This window comes from Equus quagga, chromosome 16, assembly GCF_021613505.1.
Source record: "Equus quagga isolate Etosha38 chromosome 16, UCLA_HA_Equagga_1.0, whole genome shotgun sequence".
NCBI classification, from domain to species: Eukaryota; Metazoa; Chordata; class Mammalia; order Perissodactyla; family Equidae; genus Equus; species Equus quagga.
This window is the reverse complement of record NC_060282.1, coordinates 36,559,021-36,583,040: the sequence shown is the minus strand read 5'-3', so window position 1 is coordinate 36,583,040 and position 24,020 is coordinate 36,559,021. Positions and strand designations below refer to the sequence as shown.

General features: G+C 42.4%; 1 protein-coding gene across 4 annotated transcripts in view; it reads left to right on the top strand.

The window, feature by feature from the left end:
* Positions 1-492: 492 nt before the first annotated feature.
* Positions 493-24,020, top strand: part of GRHL2 (grainyhead like transcription factor 2) — a 156,080-nt gene continuing 132,552 nt past the window's right edge. For 2 of the 4 annotated variants that reach the window (XM_046642038.1, XM_046642037.1), the window contains exon 1: positions 493-946. In XM_046642038.1, the coding sequence (XP_046497994.1) occupies positions 927-946 (20 nt within the window). In that variant the 5' untranslated portion in view covers positions 493-926. Of the gene's footprint in view, positions 1,004-24,020 lie in introns of all 4 variants that reach the window. The other 2 variants (XM_046642041.1, XM_046642040.1) reach the window with 2 other exon arrangements.

Sequence of the window (24,020 nt, the reverse complement as noted above, 5' to 3'; positions counted from 1 at the left end):
TCGGGACACGAAACGTGTTTATTGTGGATAAGAATGTTAAAAATGCAATTACGCAACGAACCCGTCGATCTTTCTGTCCCCCCCACCCCACCCGCCCCAGCACAAAGTAAACTTCAGTTCTGTACTCTTCTGACACTGTCATACAGTCCCCTTAACGTGGATATTAAAAGCCTTGTGGTTGTGCTGCGCATTCGATTCCGGCTGGCTTGCGATACCTGAGTTCAGCTCTCCTTAGTCCTTCCGTTCGACCCACAATCCCTAGTGGTTGCAGGTGTTGCTTTTTTTCCTGGTTCCTTCTTTCCCTCCAGACACCCCACCCCCAGCCCCGACCCCGGGCCGGCCTCCGTGAAGAAGGAAAACAGCGTGAAGTCTACTCGAAGCACTGACCCTCAGCTCCCACGGGCTGCCGCAGAGCTGCAGGCGTGCCGCCGCTCCACTCAGGTAAACTTCGGAATGAGTTACCTGCACTTGGAGAAGGGCCTTACCTGAGCGCGCCTCTGCCAATGGCAGCTCACCTGAGGAAGCTCCGCAGCCAATCACCGCGCAGCTCGTCCCTCGGGCTTGTACCCTTTAGTGAAAGAATTCAGCTCCTTGCGAGAAAGTTACCTGTGGCCGCCCAAGTCCGCCACTTTCTGCTCTGTGGCTGCCCACTGCCACCATCCAGGAGGACTCCGCGCCGCCCGGCCGCCTCCGAGCTCGGGCCCCATGTGAGGGGCCCCCCCTTATCCCACCTTTCCGGCTAGGTGAGGGCGCGAGCAGGCGAGCGAGCGAGAGTGGTGAGGGGGGACGGAAAAGCAGAATTACCTGTAGCTCTTGTTCTGCCATCTCGGGCGCTCTCACACACCTTCACCTGCACAGACTTGAAAGTCCAGTTTCACCAGAGGCTGAGGCTCCAGGAAAAGGGGAGCGAGTTCATTGGATCAAACATGTCACAAGAGTCGGACAAGTAAGTGGATCACACGCGCCGGCTGCTGCTACTACCACTTTGGGCTGATGGCAACTGGTTTGTTATGTTTTTTTTTTTTTTAAGTTGCTATTGTTGGTATTTTTTTCCTTCTTTTTTCTTTTTCTTTTTGGTGTATCCAGACTTTTGCAGATTATGTTTCTCTCCTGATTAAGGGAAGAAACCCTACAAGAATGTGAATGTTTAATACCCCCTTTGGGCCTTGATAGTCCAAGTAGGTTTTGCTCCTTCCTGCCTGCCTTACCGAAGATCTCAGCTCCCGTTTCCCAGAACGAATGCTTGGATGTTGGCAGAGGTTTTGGTAGATGAAACGGGAACCTGTTATTTCCCCCTCTCTTTTAGTTGCTCCCACCGCTTCAGGCTTCTAGGGCCATTTGGAAATTCAGCTGAGGTCCTTCGATTTGTCCAAAGGGCCTGCTGGAAAAGCGGGTCTTGGCGGCTTTTGTGTGAGCGCAACAAAGAGCCTTTATATCGAAGCAGAAACGGCCATCTTCCCGCACTGGGGCAGGAGGGAGTGCGTGTGTGCGCGCCCGCGTGTGCGCCCCCGAGGGGAGGCGAGGCGCCGGGGCGGCTGGCATCGGGGGTGTAGCCCCGCGCCGTCCCTCGCCCCTGCCCCTGCCTCCCGGGCTCCGGTCCACCCCTGCATTGTTTGGCCACCTTACGCAGGTGCGGGAGGACAGGGCCTTTCGGAAATGAGGGGAATTGATTTGAGGCCCGAGCTTGCGCCGCCGTAGGGCGCAAGGGGCGCCTGCGACTTGTCGATTCGCCCAGGCCGGACGGCGGCTGCACGCCCTGCGAGCCCGCGGCCCTTCCCTCCGCGGCCCGGCCCGCCCAGGCGCTCCGCGCCGGAGGCCGCCACCTCGGGCGTGGCTGGGGGCTGCGTGGGTCGCGCCGGGCCTTCCCGGGGGCTCTAGGATGGAACGGCGGGGGCCCGGGGCGGCGAGGCCCGGCTTCCCGCGCCTGGGAAGGCGAGCGGGGAAGCGCGTCCTTCCCGTCCGGGACCCGCACTGGCCTCGCAGGGATCGGCGGCCTGCGCGGCCAGAGTCGCAGGGCGCCAGGCCCGGTCCGGTCGCGTCCAGGCGGCCTCCCGGCAGGCCTGGCCCCCGCCCTCGGGACGGCTTTGTGTGGGCTGAGGGAGGTGGGGCCGAGGGCGGGAGCGCGAGGGAGCCGGAGGTGGGTCCCGCGGCCTTTCTGGGGATTCGGTGCGACACTCCCTTCCCCCTCCTCTCGGGTGCGCCCCGGGCTGGGAACTGGTAGCGTCCTCTTGGAGTGCGCAGGGGCCCCTTTTTGCTTTCTCCGATAACATTACCCTGGTGGTGTGCCCACCCCAGGGGACCTTCCTGAGGGTGTCTCGGCTGGGACAAGGGCCGCAGGCACCTCTCCTGGAGAAGTGGCTGGAACCAGTCCCAAATTGAGGGACCCTGAGGGGGCGGCGGGAATGCCCTGCGGACCTGTCCAGGGCTGGACGGGAAGGACCATGCTCAGGGCAAGCTGCTGGTAGGATAGGCGCATCTAACAACACGTGCTGTCATACTTACGTAAAAAAATCTCCCAGATAGTACCCCGTTACCCACCAAGGAGAAATTGCGTGCTACACGGGGGTGGGGGTGGGGGCGGGGGCGGGGAGCGCTAGCGTTACAAACACCGGAAGAGGGTAGGAGTAGGGTAGGGAGAGAATGTTCTATGATTCTATGACTGTACCCCGACTCCCACCTCAAGTTCCCTCTGTAGCGTTGAAGAAATCACTACTCGAGTTTGAAGACTTCAATAGTCAAAAGCCCAGATGACAGCAGGGTTTTTTGGTTTGTTTTTATCTTCGTGTCAAAAATGGTTGCAAATCTAGTGAATATCGGATAAGACGACGTAATTCTTAATTAAATCACACAATTCACATTTGGTTGCACTGCGTAGTTTTGTGATCCAACATGACTCGAATTCGGAATGAAAACCGATTGGTTTTTATTTTAGCCTCTCATACTTAGCACCAATACAGACTATTTAGTATTGAAAATAAGTTCTGAGCACCAGCAGTCTGGTTTCACTACGGTGCATTACCTAATTTTTATGGGTAATAACTATCTGGGAATATCTATACTTACACTTACAGAAAGTAGCTTTTATCTAGTCATCATTTCCAAGACTTAATTTTGTATCTTGGGAAAAATACTAACAATACCCCCTGAAAGAGCATTGAACCCCTCTTTCCTCCTTCTGCTTGGACTATTGAGAAATGTTTGAAATTAATAAATCATTTTTGGATCATTTTTGGAAATTTTAGCCTAGTTTTCTCAATGTTAATATTCGAATGGAGAACTGGCAGATATGGGTCCAGCTTTTATGGGCCTAAAGCTTATGCAGTTGTGTATATTAGGTGGGGTGGGGGTGTGGGCTCTAAGAAAAAGAACATGTCGCTGGGGCTCCCTGCCAGAGCAAAAGAGGGCTCCTGAACCTTGAGCTTTATCAGCTTTATGGTAAATCCACCTAGGAGGCTTGTCTGTGTTTTCTGGAAGTAACCTAAAAGAATACACACAGTTATTTTTCCATACACATCAAAGTGTAGGTAATCTTTTGGATTGCCTACGAAGATAATTCCAATTAGCAAGTCTGGACTGAAGTAGCGTCGTCTTTTTAGGGTTGTGGACTTTTCAGATTGTGTTCTGCAGTGCTGATGCTATCACTAATTAAAACAAAGTTTTTTAGGACAGTTTGTCTTTGTACACATTTAAAAACTCTCTGCTCCTCCTTTCTTAAATTTTATGAAGATTTATGATCTTGTCAACAAGCATGTGTATTCTTGCAAGGCAATGATAGTTTTAGAAATTCTTATTTTACTGCCAAAATATATAAAATATATTCAGAGAGAATATAATATATATAAGTATATAACATATGGTATATATAGATATGTTATATATTCATTTATATAAATATATGTATATAAAATATTATATATAAAATATATCCTCTGTGAATATATGTTGTATATATGACTTTATATATATAATTTTATTTGATGCCCCCAGGTGTTTTTCATTACATAAACATGTTTTCTGATTACCTACTATTTGCAAAACAGGCATTATAAGAAAATAAAAAGATGTATAAGATGGGCCATGTCCTCACAGGGCTTCACTCTAGTGGAAGGTAAGACTTGAACAGACACAATTTTAATTAAGGCAATACCTGGTAAGTGCCTAAAAGTTACCAAGAAAATACAATAGTATATTTGTCAAGTCATAGTGTATCTATCTCCCTTCTCCCTAGCCACCCCACTTTTGCCTAAGAAATTACTTTTAGTCATTTTGTGTGTTTTATCTTAAGGAGGCTGGCCATTATTCTAGAAAGGAAACAGAAAATGCCCAAAGTTATAGGTATCTTATGTGGATAACCTTTCAAGTAATGGCATGAAACATTTTAACTAAACTTTCTAATCTTTAGTTTTATAAATGCATGTTTGTTTCTATTTGGCTATATAAAATATCTTTTAAGATCACAAATATTAACATTAATCATATCTACCTCAAACCACTAAAAATACTCATTTATTCAGCACATATGTCTTGAATGCCAGTCTCTATGGGGCATTGAGACTCACTAGCACGCAGAACCAAGTCCCTGCGTCATGGTGCTTGTATTGTGGTGCCAGGAAACAGAGAGTAAACCATCGAGAGGTGAATACATAACAGGTTAGACGGTGTTAAGTGCTTTGAAGGAAAGCAAAGCACTTAAAGGGATTGGGAATAATAGGCGGCCGTTTTATATAAGGTGGTCAGGGATGGGCTCTCTGATAAAATAACCTTTAAGCAGAGACCTGAAGGAAGTGAGGGATGGAGCACTGAAGATACCTGGGGTAAGAATGTTACAGGCAGATGGAAGAGTGAGTGCAAAGGCCCTGAGGTAGGAGAGTGCTTAGCATATTCTAGAATCAGAAGGGAGCCAAGTGTGGGTGAACCAGAGGGGTAGAGAGATAATGGCCCTTTTAAGTAATCTAACATAATCAATTCACTACTAAATAGTCCAGACATTTAGATACACTCAAAACCAGGCAAAATGATGCTTATAGATGGTCGTGGCAGTCAACAGGTGAGTGTAAATAAAGAATCAGCTAATACTGCCAGTCTTGTCTTTTTCCTGAGTATCACCAGTTTAGTGGTTAGGGTCCAGTGTTCTCTTCCCTACAATGGATTCAATCCTGTGTGTGCTTCATTTAGGGATTAAAAATGCACGCATCCTAGAAGACCCCTGGGAATTAGAACTGAAGAAGAGGGACCAAGTACAGATGGTGTTTGCACTGACACTGTCGCCTCCCTGAAACTCTTGCTTTAACTTACCGCTCTTCAGCCAGTATCTCAACGCTTTAACAGGAGCCTCCAGCAAAATAAGGCTCGTCTTTCCTGCCTTCCTCTTGTCCTCGTTCAGTTTCTGCAAACTTGTGTCCATCAGAAAACACAGGCTCGTCCATTGTGTTTGGAAGTGAGACACTGCAAACAGTGTGCTTTGGTTAGTTTTGCATCTTCAGTGAAGGGAACTAGCATACAGGCAGAGTTAACCTACTTGAAAAATAAGATGATGCTAGCTAACAACATGAAAATTGGAATGATTAAAAAAAGTTGAAGATAATTACATATGTGCTTACTTAATAAGAATCTTCATAGGAAGCCTTTAAATCGTTGCTGCCTAAAATCATCTGATTACAAAAATATCAACCGAGGCACATCCACTGAAACATTCTTCCAGATGAGCAGCTTCTGACATAATTTTAACCTGGGCTTAAGAATCCTTAGGCCTGGGGCCGGCCCCGTGGCCGAGTGGTTAATTTCGCACGCTCCGCTTCAGCAGCCCAGGGTTTCGTGGTTCGGATCCTGGGTGCGGACATGGCACCACTAGTCAGGTGGTGTTGAGGTGGCGTCCCATGTAGCACAACCAGAGGCACTTAAACTAGAATATGGAACTATGTACTGGGGGCTTTGGGGAGAAGAGGAATAAGAGGAAAAAAAAAAAGATTGGCAACAGATGTTAGCACAGGTGCCACTCTTTAAAAAAAAAAGAATTCTTAGGCCTTCTCCCAATGTAGTTTACTTTCATTGTTTTGCTAAACTGCCCCTTCTGGAAGAATGCAGTCATTTTGAGAGGTCATATATTTCCAGATCTGGTAAAGACTTCATTTCAAGTGATGTTACCCCCGTGGGGCCTCTGCCAGGCCTGTAGCTAAGGGTCAAGCTCAGATCTTAGGCTGGATCCCACTCACTGGGGATCTGAGATAGAGTTAGAAGGCTAACCTTGACCTATGGTTTCACATTAGAACCTAAAACTAGTGTGCATTTTTCTGGGCACAGGTGTTTCACTGAATTTAGATTCTATTTTGTAGCATGAAGTCAACGATAACGAGTTCCGATCTGATGTTAGTGCCTGGTGAAATGATTTAATGGGTTGATGGTTGCAGTTTCATTTCTAGGGCTAATGGTAGCTTTAAGCATTACCCTCATAAGCTGGTACTAGACCTTCTGTTGGCCTGTAATTAGGTCCTGTTTTAAACTGGCTGTAGAGACCAGGCCACCCAGTGGGCTTAGTGCCATCTGATTTAAGGAGGATTAAAAGTAAGTGCTGAAGCAGTTGATGAAGAGCTGTAGCTAGCAATATGTATTAGACTCTGCAAAGTCAAAGGGAGAACATAGACAAGTAGCCAGGTAAGTGAAACATACATGGAAACATTTAAACCCCCCCACCACCCAATAACCCCAAGAAGTATTTGTTTGAAATCTATAGATAATTTAAACAAGACTATTATTTTGATGTTAGATGACTAAATCTAGTCTTTAAAAGGTCTTAGATAACTCAAGCAAGTGCTTCGGTTCTTCTTTGTAACTTTGATTTAAGTAGGCCTGCATTTCTGGTTAAAAAATGAACAATTTGATTAAATAGTATTTTCCCTCTCTTACTTCCTCCCTAGTCTGAACCAACATTTTTTCCTCCTTCCCCTCCTCCCTTCTTTCCTTCCTTGGTCTGTATTTCGGTGCCAGTTCCCTGATTTTTATTTCCTCCCATATTACTTGGTGGGAATTGACACACACAGTTTCTATGCAGAGAGATAAATGGAAATCTGATTTTAGGTGTTACTTTAGTCAGTGAACTTTGCCGTGTTCTCTTAGCATTTACAGTATCGGAGACCCATCTTTGGTACCTAAGCCAAGAGTTAAGATGGTGTCAGCAGATGATGTCACCCTATCTAAGTCAACTAAGTTTAAGCTTGGAAATTGTTTCCTTTTAAGTTCTTCTTAGTATAAGCAAAGCCTTATCCTAAATTAATTAGAGTCCTCACTCATGATCCCTGGCATTCACATTGGGGTGCAGACACTCTCTTCTTCAAAAGGTATTCAAGGATTCCTGCTCAATTACAAATACTAGGTCTAAGCTGAAATAGGGTAGCGATTGGTTTGGCAAACTTGTCCAGGAAAAATTCCTTAGCGAGCAGCAACAGGCTGAATAGGAATTTTTGCTTTCGCCCAGGAGGACTAGTGGGTTGCTTAGTAACAACAACATGCACCTGGGAGTCCCTCAGACAGCTTCACAGGTCTTCCAATGCAGGCCCTCAAATTCAGACTCACCCTACCCTGCACCTGCCCTGTCATTTCCGTCCTTTGGAGCAGTCCCAGCTCCTTGGTTCAGATCTGTCTATCTGTTCATGCATTAACAGGACATTACATTTCATGCTGTAAGTTTTTAGGTGGTAAATGGTAAAAAGGACTGGACTATAATGGGTTAAGTGAGAGAGAAGCAAGAAAATCTCTCTTTGGGGATTTATCCCAATTCTTACCTCCATTTATATTGGGAAGAGGGTGAAGTGTTTTAGCTTGATGTGTTTTGGTGAGTAGCAGGATTAAAGTAATATTATTTATAAAAACAGCACATTTTGATTTGCCATACACAATACCAACCAAGAACACATTTTTAGAGTTCTATGGAAAGTTCTAGAAAAGCCGATACATTTCAGGGCATTTCAATGTACATTTTGACAATAAGTTGGGATTGTGGGATTGTCCGTGCATTTGAATGGGCATTCAGTGGAAAGCAATTGCTGCCTGTGGCGGATGAAGAGCCTTATTTTACTTTGTAATGAACATGGCAATGAACTTTGTGGGGAGCATTTTTAAAGTGATATGACTTCACATTCACTCCCAAGGAAATGCTTCCTTTACAAGTGTGAATGCAGACACCCTCCAGAGAAGAAAAGGAAAGCAAGATTCCCTTGTTGCTTGTCTTTATTTTGGCGCCTGCCTTTCATCCCAACGCTGAATGTACAAGTATAGCTTAACCCCCCAGGGCCAGACTCTCTTGTTTTAAGTCCCCTGATTTAGATCGGAGGTTTTAAAGAGGGGGAAAGGTTGAAGTGGAGAAGAACGGAGAAAGGAGAGGAAGAGAGCGAGAGCAAGAAGAAACTGTGTTTTAGTCACTGTTGAGGTGCCAGCATTTTTCTCAGTAGCAGGAGAGTCGCCGTGCACGGCCTGCAGAGCTGGGGACTAGTGTGGGGTGACATGGCTTTTAACTTGAAGCCTGGAGTCCTAGAGCCAGGACGAGCCTTAGAGATCTTATGGGGCATGTGAGTAACCAAGCGTAGGATTTGGAGCTAAAAGTTTGGTTTGAGGAGAAAAGTGCCTTACATTCTTTCTTCTGTGTTGCATGTTGGGGTTGTAAGTATAAGTTGCAAATCTGAAGTTTTGATTAACTTGAAAAAAACATGCTGCCTTTTTTTGGTAGGGAGATTGGGAACAGGGGAGGCCTTGCCTTTTTATCTTAAAATATGAACATGAGTGTGTGAAATACCTACCTGTTTCAGATTCTGATAGCAGGACTGTGAGTTAGAATGGTCTGTTCTTCCCACACACGCCAAATCATTGTTTTTAGTTCTCAGTTCAGTGAGCCCCATAAAATAACTGCTTTCTGTACTTCTTGGATCTAGCTTTTCAAAGAAGCAAGGAACAAAGGTAGCTTTTGCCTCTTTCCTGTATTGCCAATAAGATAATTAACATAAGATGAGAGGATTCTTCTTTCATTATTTTTCATCTGTAAAATGACGCTGAACTAAGTGGTCTCTGAGGATAATCGCCTGCTCCGGCATTCTGTGAGTCTCATTCTCTCCCTCCAGACCGCTCTGGGCTGGTGGCAGCTTCCAGAAAGAGTGATGGATGTCAGCAAGATAGGAGAGTACAGGGCAGTGGGGCTTGCTCCTGCTCCCATGCCCTCTCACCCTTTTACCGAAATAAAAGCGGGTCTGACTAAGATGACAAAGAAATAGACTTCTGGCAGGCAGGAAGAATTCAGAGGGCCACACGGAATTCAGAAGGGCAGTGGGGCGGTAAAATCAGTGGTTTACCTACGGGACCCCCTCACAGCCTCACCAGGTTGGTAGATAAAGGGGACAGGAAAATCAAATGAAAAGGGCTGACAGATACTCTGAAAGCTCTTCCCAGAGAGAGCCCAGGAAGTGGTTTACTCTGGGCAAGCTCGTGGAGTGAGAATGAGAATATCGGAATGGATGGAACAGTGGATAAAATTTAGTAGGGTGAAAACCTTAGGCAAATGGACAACTTCCCTTCTTCTCTTTCCCCTTTCTTCCTTCCCTTCCTGCTCCCCCTCATCTTACTCCCTCTCTTCCTCCTCCTCCTCCTCCCCCTCCCTCCCCCTTCTCCCTCTCTCTCCCCTTTCTCCTTCTCCTCTTTATGCTCCCCCTTCTGGCCCCCTTCCCGACTCCTCCTGCTCTTAATAAACATATTCAGGGGCACCCATTGTCAGACAATATTGCCAAGCCAGTAGTTCAGTGTTTGGAAAAGCTATTAAATAATTTAGGATAAGAATAGCACCTGCAGTTTCACTTCAATTATAAACTAATATATTATTTCATTTCAGGGCACATAATGACCATTTATGTCAGGAATTCATTTAGGTCAGGAATAAAATCTCCTTTTCTGGTATCCTACTGTGTTATAAGTCTGAAATCTATTTACTCTGAAGCCAGTACTGGTACCAGGACAAAATGGCCTGCAGCCCCTAGAAGGTTCTCACGTTGGAGGACTTTTGCTAGGTTACCGGCCCTTTAAGTACATTTATGCTTCCTGTGCACACCGTGATTTTTCAGCTTCTTCGGAGTCTTGGTATCTACTTTTAAAAATATGTCTATCTTACATATTTTTGAAAACATGTTTAAAAAGGACAGATGCTCCAATTGCAATATGTTCCAAGCCCATGAGTAGACAATCCACAAAAGCTATGCAAGTGGCTAATAAACATATAAAATAATATCTAGTTTTATTAATAATTCAAGAAATACAGATTATAGGACAGGAAACTTCCAAGTTTCCCTGTCAAATTGGCCAAGATTAACAAAACTGGGTTTGGGGAAAATGCATTTCTAGGAGGATTATAAATTATTACAAGCTTTCTGGAAGGCAATTTGGCAAAACCAGTTGAAATGGGCCTACCTGTTGACATTGGAATTCCAGTTTTAGGGCTTTATCTTAAGGAAATAATCAAGGATATTAATTGTAGCATTATTTTTGAAAGTGAAAAATCAGAAAAACCCTAAGAAGTGGCCGGCTGCAGAGGACTGATGTAGTAAATCACAGTTGAGGGAGGTGACGGGAGACTGTGCAAGTGCCATGAATCTTATTATGGGAGAATAATGACAGCAGCAAACGTTCATGATGCAGTAGAATCTTTATAGGCACAGAAAATGATAAATAATAATAGTAATCAAACCACAATAGGTTAACAGTGCTTTGCTCTCTGCGTGGAGGAAGGACATGGACTTTTGTCTCTTAGTTGTGCTCTCTGTGTTTTCCTAGCTGGCTGAAGTGAGCTTGTTCTGCTTTTGTGATTAAGGAGACAAAATTTAAAGGTTATTTTTTAAAAAGCTATTCTGCCATGGAGACATTTAAAAATACAAACACATGTACCCTAAATAAAATGGGAAAGCCTGCCTGCTCGCTTGTTCCAGGTGGAATTTATCTGCTCCTCCGCAGAAGTGCCTGCCGCCCTCCTTTGGATCCAGGCATGCCACCCTGCTCGTCACTGCTGCTGTGCCACGTGGCCTCCGGCACTATGCCCCGCTCAGCTCACCTGTAGATTTGTTGGGTTTGTGGCTTCACAACCCTGTCTTTTTGGATCTGCCCAATTAACAAGTCCACTATTTTTCAAAATAGCACAAGTAAGTGCAGGAGTTTCCAAGCTTTGTATAACTTGAAGCTGGGGAATGACTGAGAAGAAGAGAAACTTTGTTTCTTCCTCTCAGTAGGCTGCATGTGCCTGTGAAGTTTCCCCTGGAGAAAATGCTCTGTGGGCGAGGCTACCTTCCACACCATCTCAGACCCCGCCCGAGTGTTCCTGGGAGAGACTTGGTGGTGGGGCGAGTTGTGTTCAATCTTTTGGAGGAATAGGGAGAGCCCAGAATATGCCTCCATTTAAAAACAAAAAGTAGTTGTAGGCAAGGATGAGTTTTTATTATTTTTTTTAACAATTTATTTTTTCCAATAACGTAGACTGGCTTTTCCCCCGGAGGGCCAAGCGTGTGACTCATCTACCTGCTTCTACAAGCTGGTACAGAGAGCATGCCAGACGCGAGCTGGAGTCTGTTAGTTAAGCTGTATGGGATTGCATCACTGGATTTCTTGCAGGCGTCTTTAATGGAGGCTTTGTGGCAAATGTGAAATTATTTGCTTATCGACACATCCAAGGAGCATCCAGAGCAGGGAACAAAAAGTACACAATGTGAACTGGAGGGAGAAAATGGCCTCCCAGAATCACTGAAGTTGCCAAAATTATGTCAGGAAAAAAAGGGGAGGTTTAAAAAAATGGAAGTGGACTTTGTAAATGTGAGCAAAACCAAAGCAATGTTTGGCTGTGGGCATCCACGCAGTTTGTGAAACAGGTCTTTTTGGTGGTGAATTCATGAGTGAAATTTGCAGTTGCCCCCTTCTCTCCCACGCCGACCTCTCCCCTCCTCCATACTTGTCTTCTCATTGTGCGAAAATTCATCAGATCTCAAATACTGTATCTTACGTTTTCAAAAATCGTTATTTGGATGTTGAAAGTCTCAATAAAGGCATCCTTACAGAGCTTGTGGGAGGGAGATGAGCTAAGAGTTATGGTTTGTCTTTTTATCCTGTGTTTATCTTCAATTTTAGTAAACAACCTAAAAGGTGCGGTTTGCATTTTATTCAGCCACACAAAACCACAAATTTGCTTTTTGCATTTGCCCACAAATCTTGGGACACAATTCATTTATCACTTCTAGTATCCTCAAGTTGAAATGCGCTGGGGTATCAGTTGTAGTCTTTCCCTTCTCTTTCCTCATTTAAAAGACCTATGTGCTTTTTGTTGTCTTCCTGATCCTTGCTAAACAATGAAATACCTATGTGGTCAGGACCTGGGACATGTTTAATTACAAGTTGCAAGTTTTCCTACTGCAGCATACCCACGCTTGGCCAGGTGAACCAAACAGGATATGCTATTCAGAGCTTCTAGGACTGTAGGGGGATTTTGTTGTACCAAATATTCCTGGAATATGGAGGATTTAAAAATGTGTGTGTGATTCTGAGATTTTTATTGTACTGAATATTTGATGGATTATTTTATAAACCACTCTTTTGAAGCATTTCTGAATGACCTACTTCACTGCTTTCAACGCTGTCTGCCAGGCTAACTTTTATTGTAACTATTTTATGATATGGTTTTGTATTTGCATGTGTTTTTTTTAGCACCATTTCTTGGGAAGGCTTTTTTTTTTCTGATGATAAAGACGGTATATGCTCATGAGGAAAAGGGGGAAACTAGTGAAAGGTATATAGAAGAAAAATCCCTTATCATTCCAGGACCCTAACACTTTATGTATTTTCCAGCAGTTTCTAATATGTGCATGCATATGAATGTAGTTATGAAAGAGTATACAAATTATGATCGCCCTTTTTACATCATTCATGCCACTCTACGCTTTCCACCGAATGCGATATTATTAGCATTTTATAGTTCCTTAAATATTCTTCCACGTGACATTGAAAGATGAAATCTACCATCTCCTATTTTTATGTTTAGGTTGTTTTGCTTTTTCATTATTATAAATCATTATTATGAATCAGTACATAAATCTTTGTGTCTCTAGTTATTACTTTAGGTTTCTGGAAGTATAAGAACAAAAGACAAATGCTTTTAGCTTCTTGATACATAATTTGAAAGTGACTTCTGGAAAGACTGTAAAACTTTATATTTTCTCTCAACAGTGTTTGAGAGTGTCTTTCTCACATTGTCTCACATGTAAATGAGAATTATAATGTTTTTGTCAATTTGAAAGACCAAAAACATGTTTTTGTTTTAATTTGCACTTTGATAATTAATGAGGTTAAACATTTTCTCAGCTCTTTCTTGGTCATTGACATTTCTTTTTTAGTGAAGATCTTGCTCTTGCCCTGGCTGCTACATATGGTTATGTTGTTGTCTCCTGGACAGGGGAACTTTGGGGCTGAGATCCAGCTGTGTTTCCCTTTGGCTTCTGCCCAAAGAAAAAGGGCAGCTTCTGACCTCTGTACAAATGTACCATATGGGTTAGTGTTGCTCAGTTCTTACTTTTCACTCAGTTTGAAAATTGGGATGTTGATATTTTTATTATTGAGTTGTGAGAACTCTTTACACATCTACAATTATCAACTCTTCTGTCAAAATTCTGGTTATCGTTTTCCCAACTTTTTGTTTATCATTTAATTTCGTGATTTAAAAATATTCAGAGCTTTACAATTTTTGATGTCAAATGTATTGTCACATCTAAGTATGAATGTGAGTACTTTCATTGCCTTCAAATGGGGAAAGTTTGAGATCAACCTTTATGGATTTAACTCATTAAATTTTTTTTTCTTTATTTTTAGAGTTATTTAAAAGGCCTTTAAAAAGTAATTAATTCATACTTAATTGTAAAAATATTAGAAAGTACAATTACTCTCAAAACTACTACCCATGATGTTAACACTGCTAATATTTTGACATCTATATTTCTATTCTCTTTTATATGCATGTACATACAAATATACTATGTACACAGAGATGAGATAGTAATTTACATACTGTTTAGTAACTTATTTTTTTAATTAATATTGATCACAGATAGCTTTTCATGGTGATAAATGTGTTTAGTGGTCCCATAGTTTTACATTGAATGGAAATGTCCAAATTAATTTAACCAGTTTCCTGTCATTGTACATTTAAATTTTTTCACCACTTTTTACTATTAAAGTCAATATTTATTTATTTATTTAAAGATTGGCACCTGAGCTAATATCTGTTGCCAATGTTTTTTTTTCTTCTTCTTCTCTCCGAAGCCCCCCAGTATGTAGTTGTGTATTCTAGTTGTAGGTCCTTCTGGTTGTGCTATGTGGAACGCTGCCTCAGCATGGCCTGATGAACAGTGCCATGTCTGCATCCAGGATCCGAACCAGGGAAACCCTGGGCTCCAAAGTGGAGCACGGGAACTTACCACTTGGCCAGGGGGCCGGCCCCTTAAGTCAATATTTAAATGATTATCTTTATAGCTAAATCCTCACACACTTCTTAGTTATTTCCTTGAACTACTTTCCAATGAATAGAAATTCTTCATCAAAATGTATGCTTTTTTTAAAGGTATTTGGTTCATATTTTCAAATTGCCATCCAGATATTTTCTCCTCATTAGTACTCCCACCAACAGTGTATCTGAGGGAGAAGGATTCCATGTTCCTTCCCCAACAATGCATATTATCCTCTTTTTAGTCTTTGCCAGGTTGATAGGGTAAACATGGTAACTTGTTTTGAATTGCATTTCTTTCCATTTACTCAAATTGTATTTTCTATCTAGAAGAGCTTTATGTTTTGTTTTGTTTTTAATATATATACTATTTTGATATCTTAAAAGCTCTTTTTGGGATTTTATAGAGAGTTCAGCACCAGTAAAAAGAGTTTATTAGCAGAAAGTCTAGCCATGATCTCTTCTCTCAGTATAAGCCTTTGGGTCTGAGAACTGACCGTAATTCACAGCCCCCATCCTTTGCCAATGAAAGCAGTTACCCAGGTCTGCGCTCAAGCTCCCTAATCAAAGACCCCAAGTTCAGGGAACTTAGTCAAGGGATGGAATTCCTATCTACAAGCTTACTGACGATGACTGAGTTCAGGATGAATACGTCCAAACAACAATCGAGTGGCCCCCACACACATCTACTCCACTTGATGATGTATTGAGTGCCTATAGGCCAGCTATGGAGCTGGGCACCATGCCAGGGGCTGAGACTACAGAGATGAAACAGACTACTAGTTTAAGGTCTGAGAACTTTTAACAATATAATTACAAAAAACGTAACAGAAAAAAATGCACATTTACCTTCCATTCTTGAGGTAATTAGTTGTGGGAAAAGTGGAGACAAGTCTAAAATAAGACAAAATAGTACAAGTCTTCAAACTTTCTGCTTTATTTTGATTTGAAAAGACCTGCCACTATTTTTCATTTCTCAGGTTTGGTCAGGCTTTTATCCATTCACTTTTTTTTTTTTTTTTTTTGGTCTATTATTAGCGGTTAAGAAACACTTTGGTTATTTATGTAAATCGTAGGGCTATTTAAAGTGGAGCCACTTTTCAAAGATAAATCTCCGGAGCTCTGTAATTAAACTTTATATTAAAAAACTCTTCTAGAGCTACAGGTTAAAACAGCTGTTTGTGTTCTGTCATATGCAAGTTGCATGTAGCTTTAAAGGTAACATCTGTGGAAACTGGCAATTTATAGAAGTAGTTTGGTACTTTTCTAAACTGAGATACAACCTTAAAACATCTAGAACAATTATGAGTTTATTCTAAAAGAGTTGGCGGCATTGGAGCCAGGTGTGTTAATCAGGAACTCATTATCCAGGCTGTGAATTATCCGTGCTATTTTTTTCAATCTCCTTCTTATGGTTAAACTTATGGATATGTAATTTTTTTCTCCCTACAGAGCTAACAGAGCGTGAAAAGAAAAATTCAGCTTAATTAGTTTGGCTACTGATTAAGGGAAAAAAACATTTAATTCCAGTAGAAGTTTGAACTTATTATTTTAAATGCATTCTTTGATTATCTAGGATTTCATGTGATACATGCTCCACTTTCCCCTATTTTTTCAAATATTCTTGAAGAAGTAAATTTAAGGGTTGCTTACTTTAGGAAGTCTATCATTTGCAAGGTACAAAATTGCCTTTCCCTATGAAATCTATAAAGAACTATGCCGACGAAGGCCAATCTTTAGGTAACTGATCATATTGCATATTTTTCTCTTTTCTCCAACCTAATTTATAATATAAGTATTTGTCCATGATTTTATGAATTTTTTCTAAATATTTTAATGGCTGCAGAACATTACGTGCTGTGGATTTACTGTCATTGACTTACGTTTAGGTTACATGTTGGTTGCTGTCATAGTGAAAACTATTATAAAATCATACTTTTATAAAAATCTTCAGACATAAAAACTGTCAAGATTTTTAGATAATTTTCTAGACTGAATTTCTACAAGTGTAATTTCCTAGCTTAAAATTCACAAATATTAAAAACAATATATATTTCATTATACAATAACTATAAATTTAGGGAGGAAAAAAATAAATGCCCCTTTTGTAATTCTTTCTCCTACTACTTTCAACAGAATTTGACAGTTTGTTGAATAGCCTTCTGGATGTGTCTAGGTATTATATTACTTATGGATGTGCATATATTTGAGAGTTTTAAATATTTTCACTTGTTTTTTACATAAATGATTTAATACATGTCATTTTATGATTTTGATTGTTCCATGTTAATAATACAGAATCACCTCTTTTTTTATGGTTGTACAATATTCCACAGTATGCATATATGAGTGGCTAAAGGATAAATTCATAGAAGTGGAACTTCTGGGGCAAAGGGTCTACATACTGAAACCTTAGATAGATTGTTCTTCAAAAGTGTTACTGTAATGTATACTCCAATTGATATTATTGAATGTGCCCACTTCTGCCTACCTTCAGAGCAATGGAGCTTATGAGCCTTTACAGTTTTTGCTAACATGAAAAATATCTTATTATTCTCTTAATTTGCATTTCTTTAATTCTTTTCATATATATAAAAGCCTTTTGTATTTCTTTTCCTGTGGACTGTCTGTTAATGTGCTTTGCTTATTTTTCTATTTTGTTGTTGGTCTTTTTTTTTAAACAGCTTTATTGAGGTATAATTGATATACAAAGAGTTGCACATATTTAATGTGTGCAATTTGATGAATCTGAACATATGCAAACACCCCTGATACCATCACCACAATGAAAGTAATAGGCATATCCAACACCTCCCGGAGTTTCCTTGTGCCTCTTTGTGCGTGTGTGTGTGTGTGTGTGTGTTAAGAACACTTAACATAAATTTACCATCTTAATCCATTTTGAAGTCCATACACTGTTGTGTTAACTATGGGCACTATGTTGTACAGCAGAGCTCTAGAATTTATTCATCTAGCATAGCTGAAACTTGAAACCCGTTGTCTAACAACCCCCCATTTCCCTCTCCTCCCAGCTGCTGCTGGCAGCCACTGTTGTCCTCTCTGTTTCTATGAGATTGAATACTTTAGATACATCCTAGAAGTGGAGCCATGCAGTATTTGTCCTGTGACTGGCTTATTTCACTTAGTTTAATATCCTCCAGGTTCGTCTATGTTGTCGAAAATGGCAGGGTTTTCTTCTTTTTTGAGAGTGACTAGTATTCAATTATATATATATATCATTTGTTCTTTATCTGTATATCTGTAGATAGATACTTGGGTTGTTTCCGTGTCTTGACTATTGAATAATGCTGCACTGAACATGGGAGTGCTGATATCTCGTCAACATCCTGATTTCATTTCCCTTGGATGTGTACCCAGAAGTGAGGTTGCTGGATCATGTGGTGTTCTTGGTCTTTTCTTGATGAATTGTAAGAGCTGTGTGTGTACTGAGAGTTTAGCCTGTTGTCTACCAGTTTGTCATTTGTGTTTGATTATGCTGCAGACATTTTTAATTTTTAGGTAGCCAAATTCATCTGTTTTCTTAAATCTCTTCTAGGTTTTATGTCTTGCTTAGGAAGCCTTTCTCTCTTCTAAAATTATAAGCAACTCCTCCTCCTGCATGAACTTCTCCCAAATTTTATCTTTCTGTGACTTTTATGATTTCACATTTCCACTGAAAGCTTTATCTACCTGGAATTTATTTGATGAAGAAATGCGGTAGGACTCTTACTTAATTGTTTTTCTACATGGCCACCCTATTGTGCCAATACCATTTATTGAAGAATACATATTTCCCTCACTTATTTGATATGTAGCCCTTATCATATATTAAATATCTATGTGTATTTGGGATTATTTCTTCACTCTTTTTTCTGTTCCATTGATCTACCTATTTATGTTTCAGAAGCAACTATCTACTTACCTATTTATTTATTTATCTTTATAAAATGTTTTTTTTTTAATTTTATTTTTTTCCTTTTTCTCCCCAAATCCCCGCAGTACCTAGTTGTATATTTTTAGCTGTGGGTCCTTCTAGTTGTGGCATGTGGGACGCCGCCTCAGCATGGCTTGACGAGTGGTGCCATGTCCACGCCCAGGATTCGAACCAGTGAAATCTTGGGCTGCCGAAGTGGAGCGTGCAAACTTAACCACTTGGCCACAGGGCTGGCCCCTATAAAATGTTTTAATATCTGAAAGTCCTGTGCCATCTCATGGCTCTTCTTTTTAAAAATCTTCCTGGTTATTTTTGTATTTTTTTTCATAGAAACTTCAGCATCAGCTTCTATAGTTCTCAAGAAATCCTGATTCAGGGGTGAGGAGGAAGGAAGGGAATACATTAAATTTTATGAGTGACTTTGGTATGGAGTTGACATCTTATTAATATTGTTTCTTCCTGTTTAAGGATGGAGTGTATTTTGCTCCGTTTGTTTAAATCTTCTTTGATGCTCCTTAGTATCATTATAACATTTTCTTCATACATAATCTTGCACCTTTATCGTTAAGTTTATTCAAAAAGTTTAAGTTTACTCAAAAGTATGTTATATTTCTGGTACTGTTTTAAGTGGGGTCTTTTCTTCCTTTATGTGTTTTAGCTGGTTGTTTTTATATAGGAAAGGTATTGATTTTTCAAATGTTGTTTTGTATCTAGCCACTTTACTTTCTTGCCTTATGTTTGTAATAATTGTTCAGTCGTTTCTCGTGGGTATTCCAGGCATGCTGTCATATTGTATGCCAATGATGTTTAGTCATCTATTCCAATTTTTATATCTTCTATTTCATTCTCATCTCTAATTGCATCAACCTATCACTGTAGAACAACGTTAGCTCATACTAACAGGGGTAAGAGTGGACCTCCTTGTCTAATGTCCTTAGAGCTTCAGCATTCAAGATGATCTGATCTTTGAAAAACTCTTGGTTTTATATGATTGTCTATCTGACCACCCAACCGGACTCCTCTCTTCTAATATCTCTCAATCCATCTATGTGCCCTTTCCCTCTCTCTCTTTTACTGAATCTCAAATTGTCTATCAAGTAATTTTATTGTCTACAAATAATGATTACTTTTCTTCCTTCTTTCTAGAATTTAGCTTTGTTAAATCTTTCTGTTTTATTACATTGCTCAGGATGTATAAGTACAAGGTTGAAAATTAGTATGGCAGAGGACATTCTGTAAAGGAAATGGTTTTAATGTCTCACTTTTAAGTGTTAAGGTGCTGTAGATTTTTTGGCTATCAAGAAAGATTTTCATACTGGTTTTGTTTTGTTTTGTCATTTTCTTAGTGTAGTGATACCCTTAAATAAATTCCCTAATTTTTTTTTTGAGCAATCTTATATTCCTGGGATAAGCTTTATGTGGTCATGATGTATTTTTTAAAAAATATATCAATAGATTCAGCTCATCAATATTTTTTTGAGGATTTTATGTCTGTATTCATCCCAGTCCCACTGCTGGTGTGACCTTGGGCAAATTACTTAATCTCTCTGTGCCTCCGTTTCTCCTCTATAAAACGGGGATAATAGTAAGAGATCTTGCCCCCCAGCACTGGAGTGAGGTATATAACCTTTAGAACAGCCCATGGTACCTGGTAAACACTCAGTAAACGTTCGCTATCATTATTATTGTTGTTGTAACTGACCCTGATCTCTTGTTTTCGGGGCGGGGGGGGGGGGTGTGTGTCTGTGTGTGTACGTAAGTGCATGCTATCTTTGTTGCATTTTGATATCCATGTTATGCTAGCTGATTAGAATGAGTTGGGAAACTTTCCACGTCTTATTACATTCTGCAGTAATTCAAACACTGTTGGAATGATCTCTTCCTTGAAGGTTGCCTGGGCCTGGAGAAGGTCCTTGACTAACCTTTCAATTCTTTTAGACTTCCTCTGTCTGTTCGGGCTAAAACTCGAGGCCAAGTTGTAGTGTTTATATTTTCCATGAAATCATCAGTTTCAGATCTACTTTGTATCAGTGATTTTGTCTTCTCAGTATTTCTGTATCAAATTTTACCATCACGTTCACTCCAGCCCCACCCTTACACACACACACTTACACAGATACACACAGAGGACAGCTTGTCACTGCCTTTATGGACATTTGACTTGAAGAATCGGGTCACAGTAGAATAAACTTGTGCAGTGATTCCTGTGGATGGAACTGGGACCAATAGGTGAAAATGAGATTTTTGTCTCAGTTTAGGTATAAAATATGAAAGATTAGGTGTTCAAATCCTCCAAGAAGCAGGCACCAAGATGAGGTTAAACCAGCGAGGGTTTTATTAAGGGAATGCGTGCATGAAGGGGTGCAGAGGGGGTGCTGGGGAAGGTGCGGAGCCCCGGGCCCTGAGGCAAGTCCGAGCCTGGGTGGGAGAGAGGAAGGGGATATTGGGCGGAAGCCTCTTGCCTGCCCTGCAGTCTAAGGAAGCTTCCTCAAAGCCTTGGGAGTCCTCTGCTTGGTGCCATCATCAGAGGAGTTGTGCGCCTGCCTTAGCATCTGGGCGGGGTTCCCTTTCTGGCCGGGGCAGCCAGTGGGAGGGCTGGCCTCAGCGCCAAAGCTGCAGCGGGCCTGTGTCACTTCTTTCCCTGCAGCTGGAGATCTGCAGGGACTTCTAACGATGATAGTTTTCTACCAGGGGAATGAATAGCTTTGTAAGGTAGCAGCTTCTTACTAGGATGTTTAGGGGAGGAAGATGTTGGGTTTGGGGAAGGGGGGTGTTTTCATCTGAGGGGGTCTCACCTTTAAGTACCATCTGCCCTCCTTCCCCTCACCCTCAACCCTTTCTTTTCTCTCTCCTCTTCTCTCCTTCCTTTACTCCCTGCTCCTCTCCCTTCTAATCCCCTTCCTCCTCCTTCCTTTCCTCTTTCCCTTTCTTTTTTAAAATTGTTTTTTTTTTTGAGGTCACATTGGTTTATAACGTTGTATAAATTTCAGGTGTGCATCATTATATTTCGCCTTCTGTATAGACTGCATCGTGTTCACCACCCACAGTCTAGTTGCTGCCCCTTACCGTACACATCTTTCCTCTACCCCTTTTGCCCTGCTCCCCCCTTTCCCCTTCCCCTCTGGTAACCACCAATCTATTCTCTGTGTCTGTGTGTGTGTTTGTTGTTGTTGTTTTATCTTCCACATATGAGTGAAATCATACACTATTTGACTTTCTCCATCTGACTTATTTCGCTTAGCATAACACCCCCAAGGTCCATCCAGGTTGTTGCAAATCCTCTTTCCTTTTCTTCTCCTTCTCTCTCTGTCTTTCTCTGTCTCTCTCAATGCTCGAACGTGTCTGTGATTAGGACAAGCGTAGTTAGTTACTCTTCCTACTTAATGTGCTTTGTTTACAAATAAAAAATCTCTTTTAATATTGAAATGGAACAGTTCAGCACCACTCTCTCTCCCCCTCCCTTCCCCTTGCCCTCAGACGACCTTTTTCCCCACCTCCTCTCCCAGGGTCCCGTCTCTTCTTTAAGTTCATGAATCTAGCGGCTTACTTAGGTCAAGGTTTCAGTCCTGCTTATGAGACGGTCGGGAACATAATACTGTGAAATGGGCCAGGAAGCCTTGATCTCTGCTGCCCTTTGGAGTCGCTGTTGAAAACCAAGGCATGTTGTTTGTTGGTCACCAAATTTTCAGGTTTCAGTGAGAGGAGGTTTGATGGGTCTGAGGGTTGATGAGAAAATGGGTGCACGGACAGTTTAAGTAATTTGCCCAGGGTCCCAACTGGAACCCCCAACTCTACCCTCTCTGAATTTAGTCCTCATGCTTCCTCACCTGTGGAAAGGGAGCAGGCAGGGGTCCTGAGTTCCTCTCAGGAGGTCCCTGCACCATGCGCCTGCTTCCTCTCACCAGGAACCTGGGTGTTTAGTGGGTGACAACTGGCAACCACAGCCTGGCTCTGGGCTGCAGACGTGTTCCTATGGCCCACATCGTCTTTTCTTAACATATTTTTTTAAATTTTTATCAAAGAAATGTATTTGGTTTAAAATGCTGAATAATACTAAAAAGGTTTGTGAAAAATAGTTTCCCGAGACCTGCTCTGCTCCCTGGATTCTGGTCTCCAGAGGCAGCAATGCTCCACTCCTCGGCCTCTTTCCCTTCTGACCTACCTCCATATTCTCAGTAATAAATACTGCCATTTCTTGATCTATCATTTTAGGTGTTATCTATTCACTTCCAACCATAAAGATTTTTTATTTTGCCATCCAAAATTAAAAATAGTGTTATTAATTCTGGTGTCTCCCAAGCATGAAAAAAAAGGAAAAGAAAAGGAAAAAAAGACAAAGAAACCAGCCTTCCGGGCAGCTCAGCCCCGGGTTCAGGTCAAGGGGCTGCCCGCACAGACAGTGCAGGCCCAGGGGCCAAGTCAGTCCTGGCCACCAGATGGAAGCTGGACCAGCCTGTGGGTCTGGCCCTTAGGGCCTGGCTGGGAGACTGCCTGCCTCAGTTTGGGGAGCCCGGGCCAAACTAGGCATGAGAGATCAAGGTCAGAGGTCTGGCCATTCAGTTCTGGTACTCTGGCTAAGATAGCCAGACGTCAGGTTTCAAATGTGGGAGCTGAAGCCACTCAGGTCCCTGGTCCAGCAGAGACGGCTAGAGACTGAGGGTCCCATTCATTGAATCCTGGGGCTGGGATCCAGAGGGCGCCAGGCTGCTCAGCGCTGATGCTCCAGCAGGGGCTGGCTAGTCACCCAGGGCCCCACTGCCACTCTTAGGGGCACTGCTGTCCAAGCAAGGAATGTCTTGGTCTGCTCTAGGGGGTGAGGCTAGCTGGAGATGTCTGGGCTGAGGCTGAGGTCCAGGGGCGCCTAAGATTTTGAGGTGACTCCCTTGGGACTCCTGGAAGCTTGCTCACCCTCGGATCCCCCAGGCTCCACTTCCCACTAGGAGACCAGGACCAGGGGACCCTCAGTGGGAGTGGCAGAAGGGGAGGTAGTCCAGGAAGTCGAGGGGGCGCCCGTCACCAGAGCTGCTCAGAGAGGGCCACGGCCTGGCCAGGCCTGGAGGGAGGGCTTGGCCGCCACGCCTGCTGAGTCCTCAGCTACACGGTGTGCCAAGGTGGTTACTGCGAGCGAGGTCAGGCCACTACCTCCACCCCAGTCCGAGTGGCCTGCGTTCCCGCCATTGCTGCAGCCGGCCCCACGGCCCCAGGAAGACTCTCGCAGAAGCAGGGGTGAAGGGGGCAGCACCCGCAGAGGACTGGGCGCGGAGGGGCGCGTCCCAGAGGAGCATCCTGCGCTCACCGCCGCCTCCCGGGGCTTCCCGGAAAGGGGAAATGAATGGAGGGGCAAGGGTGCGGGTGCTTGCATAGCTTAAAAGGTATTTTTTCTACCATCTTACTTGGTTGATAGTTTGGTTAGATACGGAATTCTGAGTTAAAAATAACTTCCTCAGAATTTCAAAGGCACTGTTTCATTTGTTTCTGGATTCCAAACAGGCTGATCCTTTGCATGTGACTTTGTTTTCTCTGGAAGCTTTTAAAATCATCTCTATATCCTTGGGTTTTGAAATTTAATGATAATATGTGTTA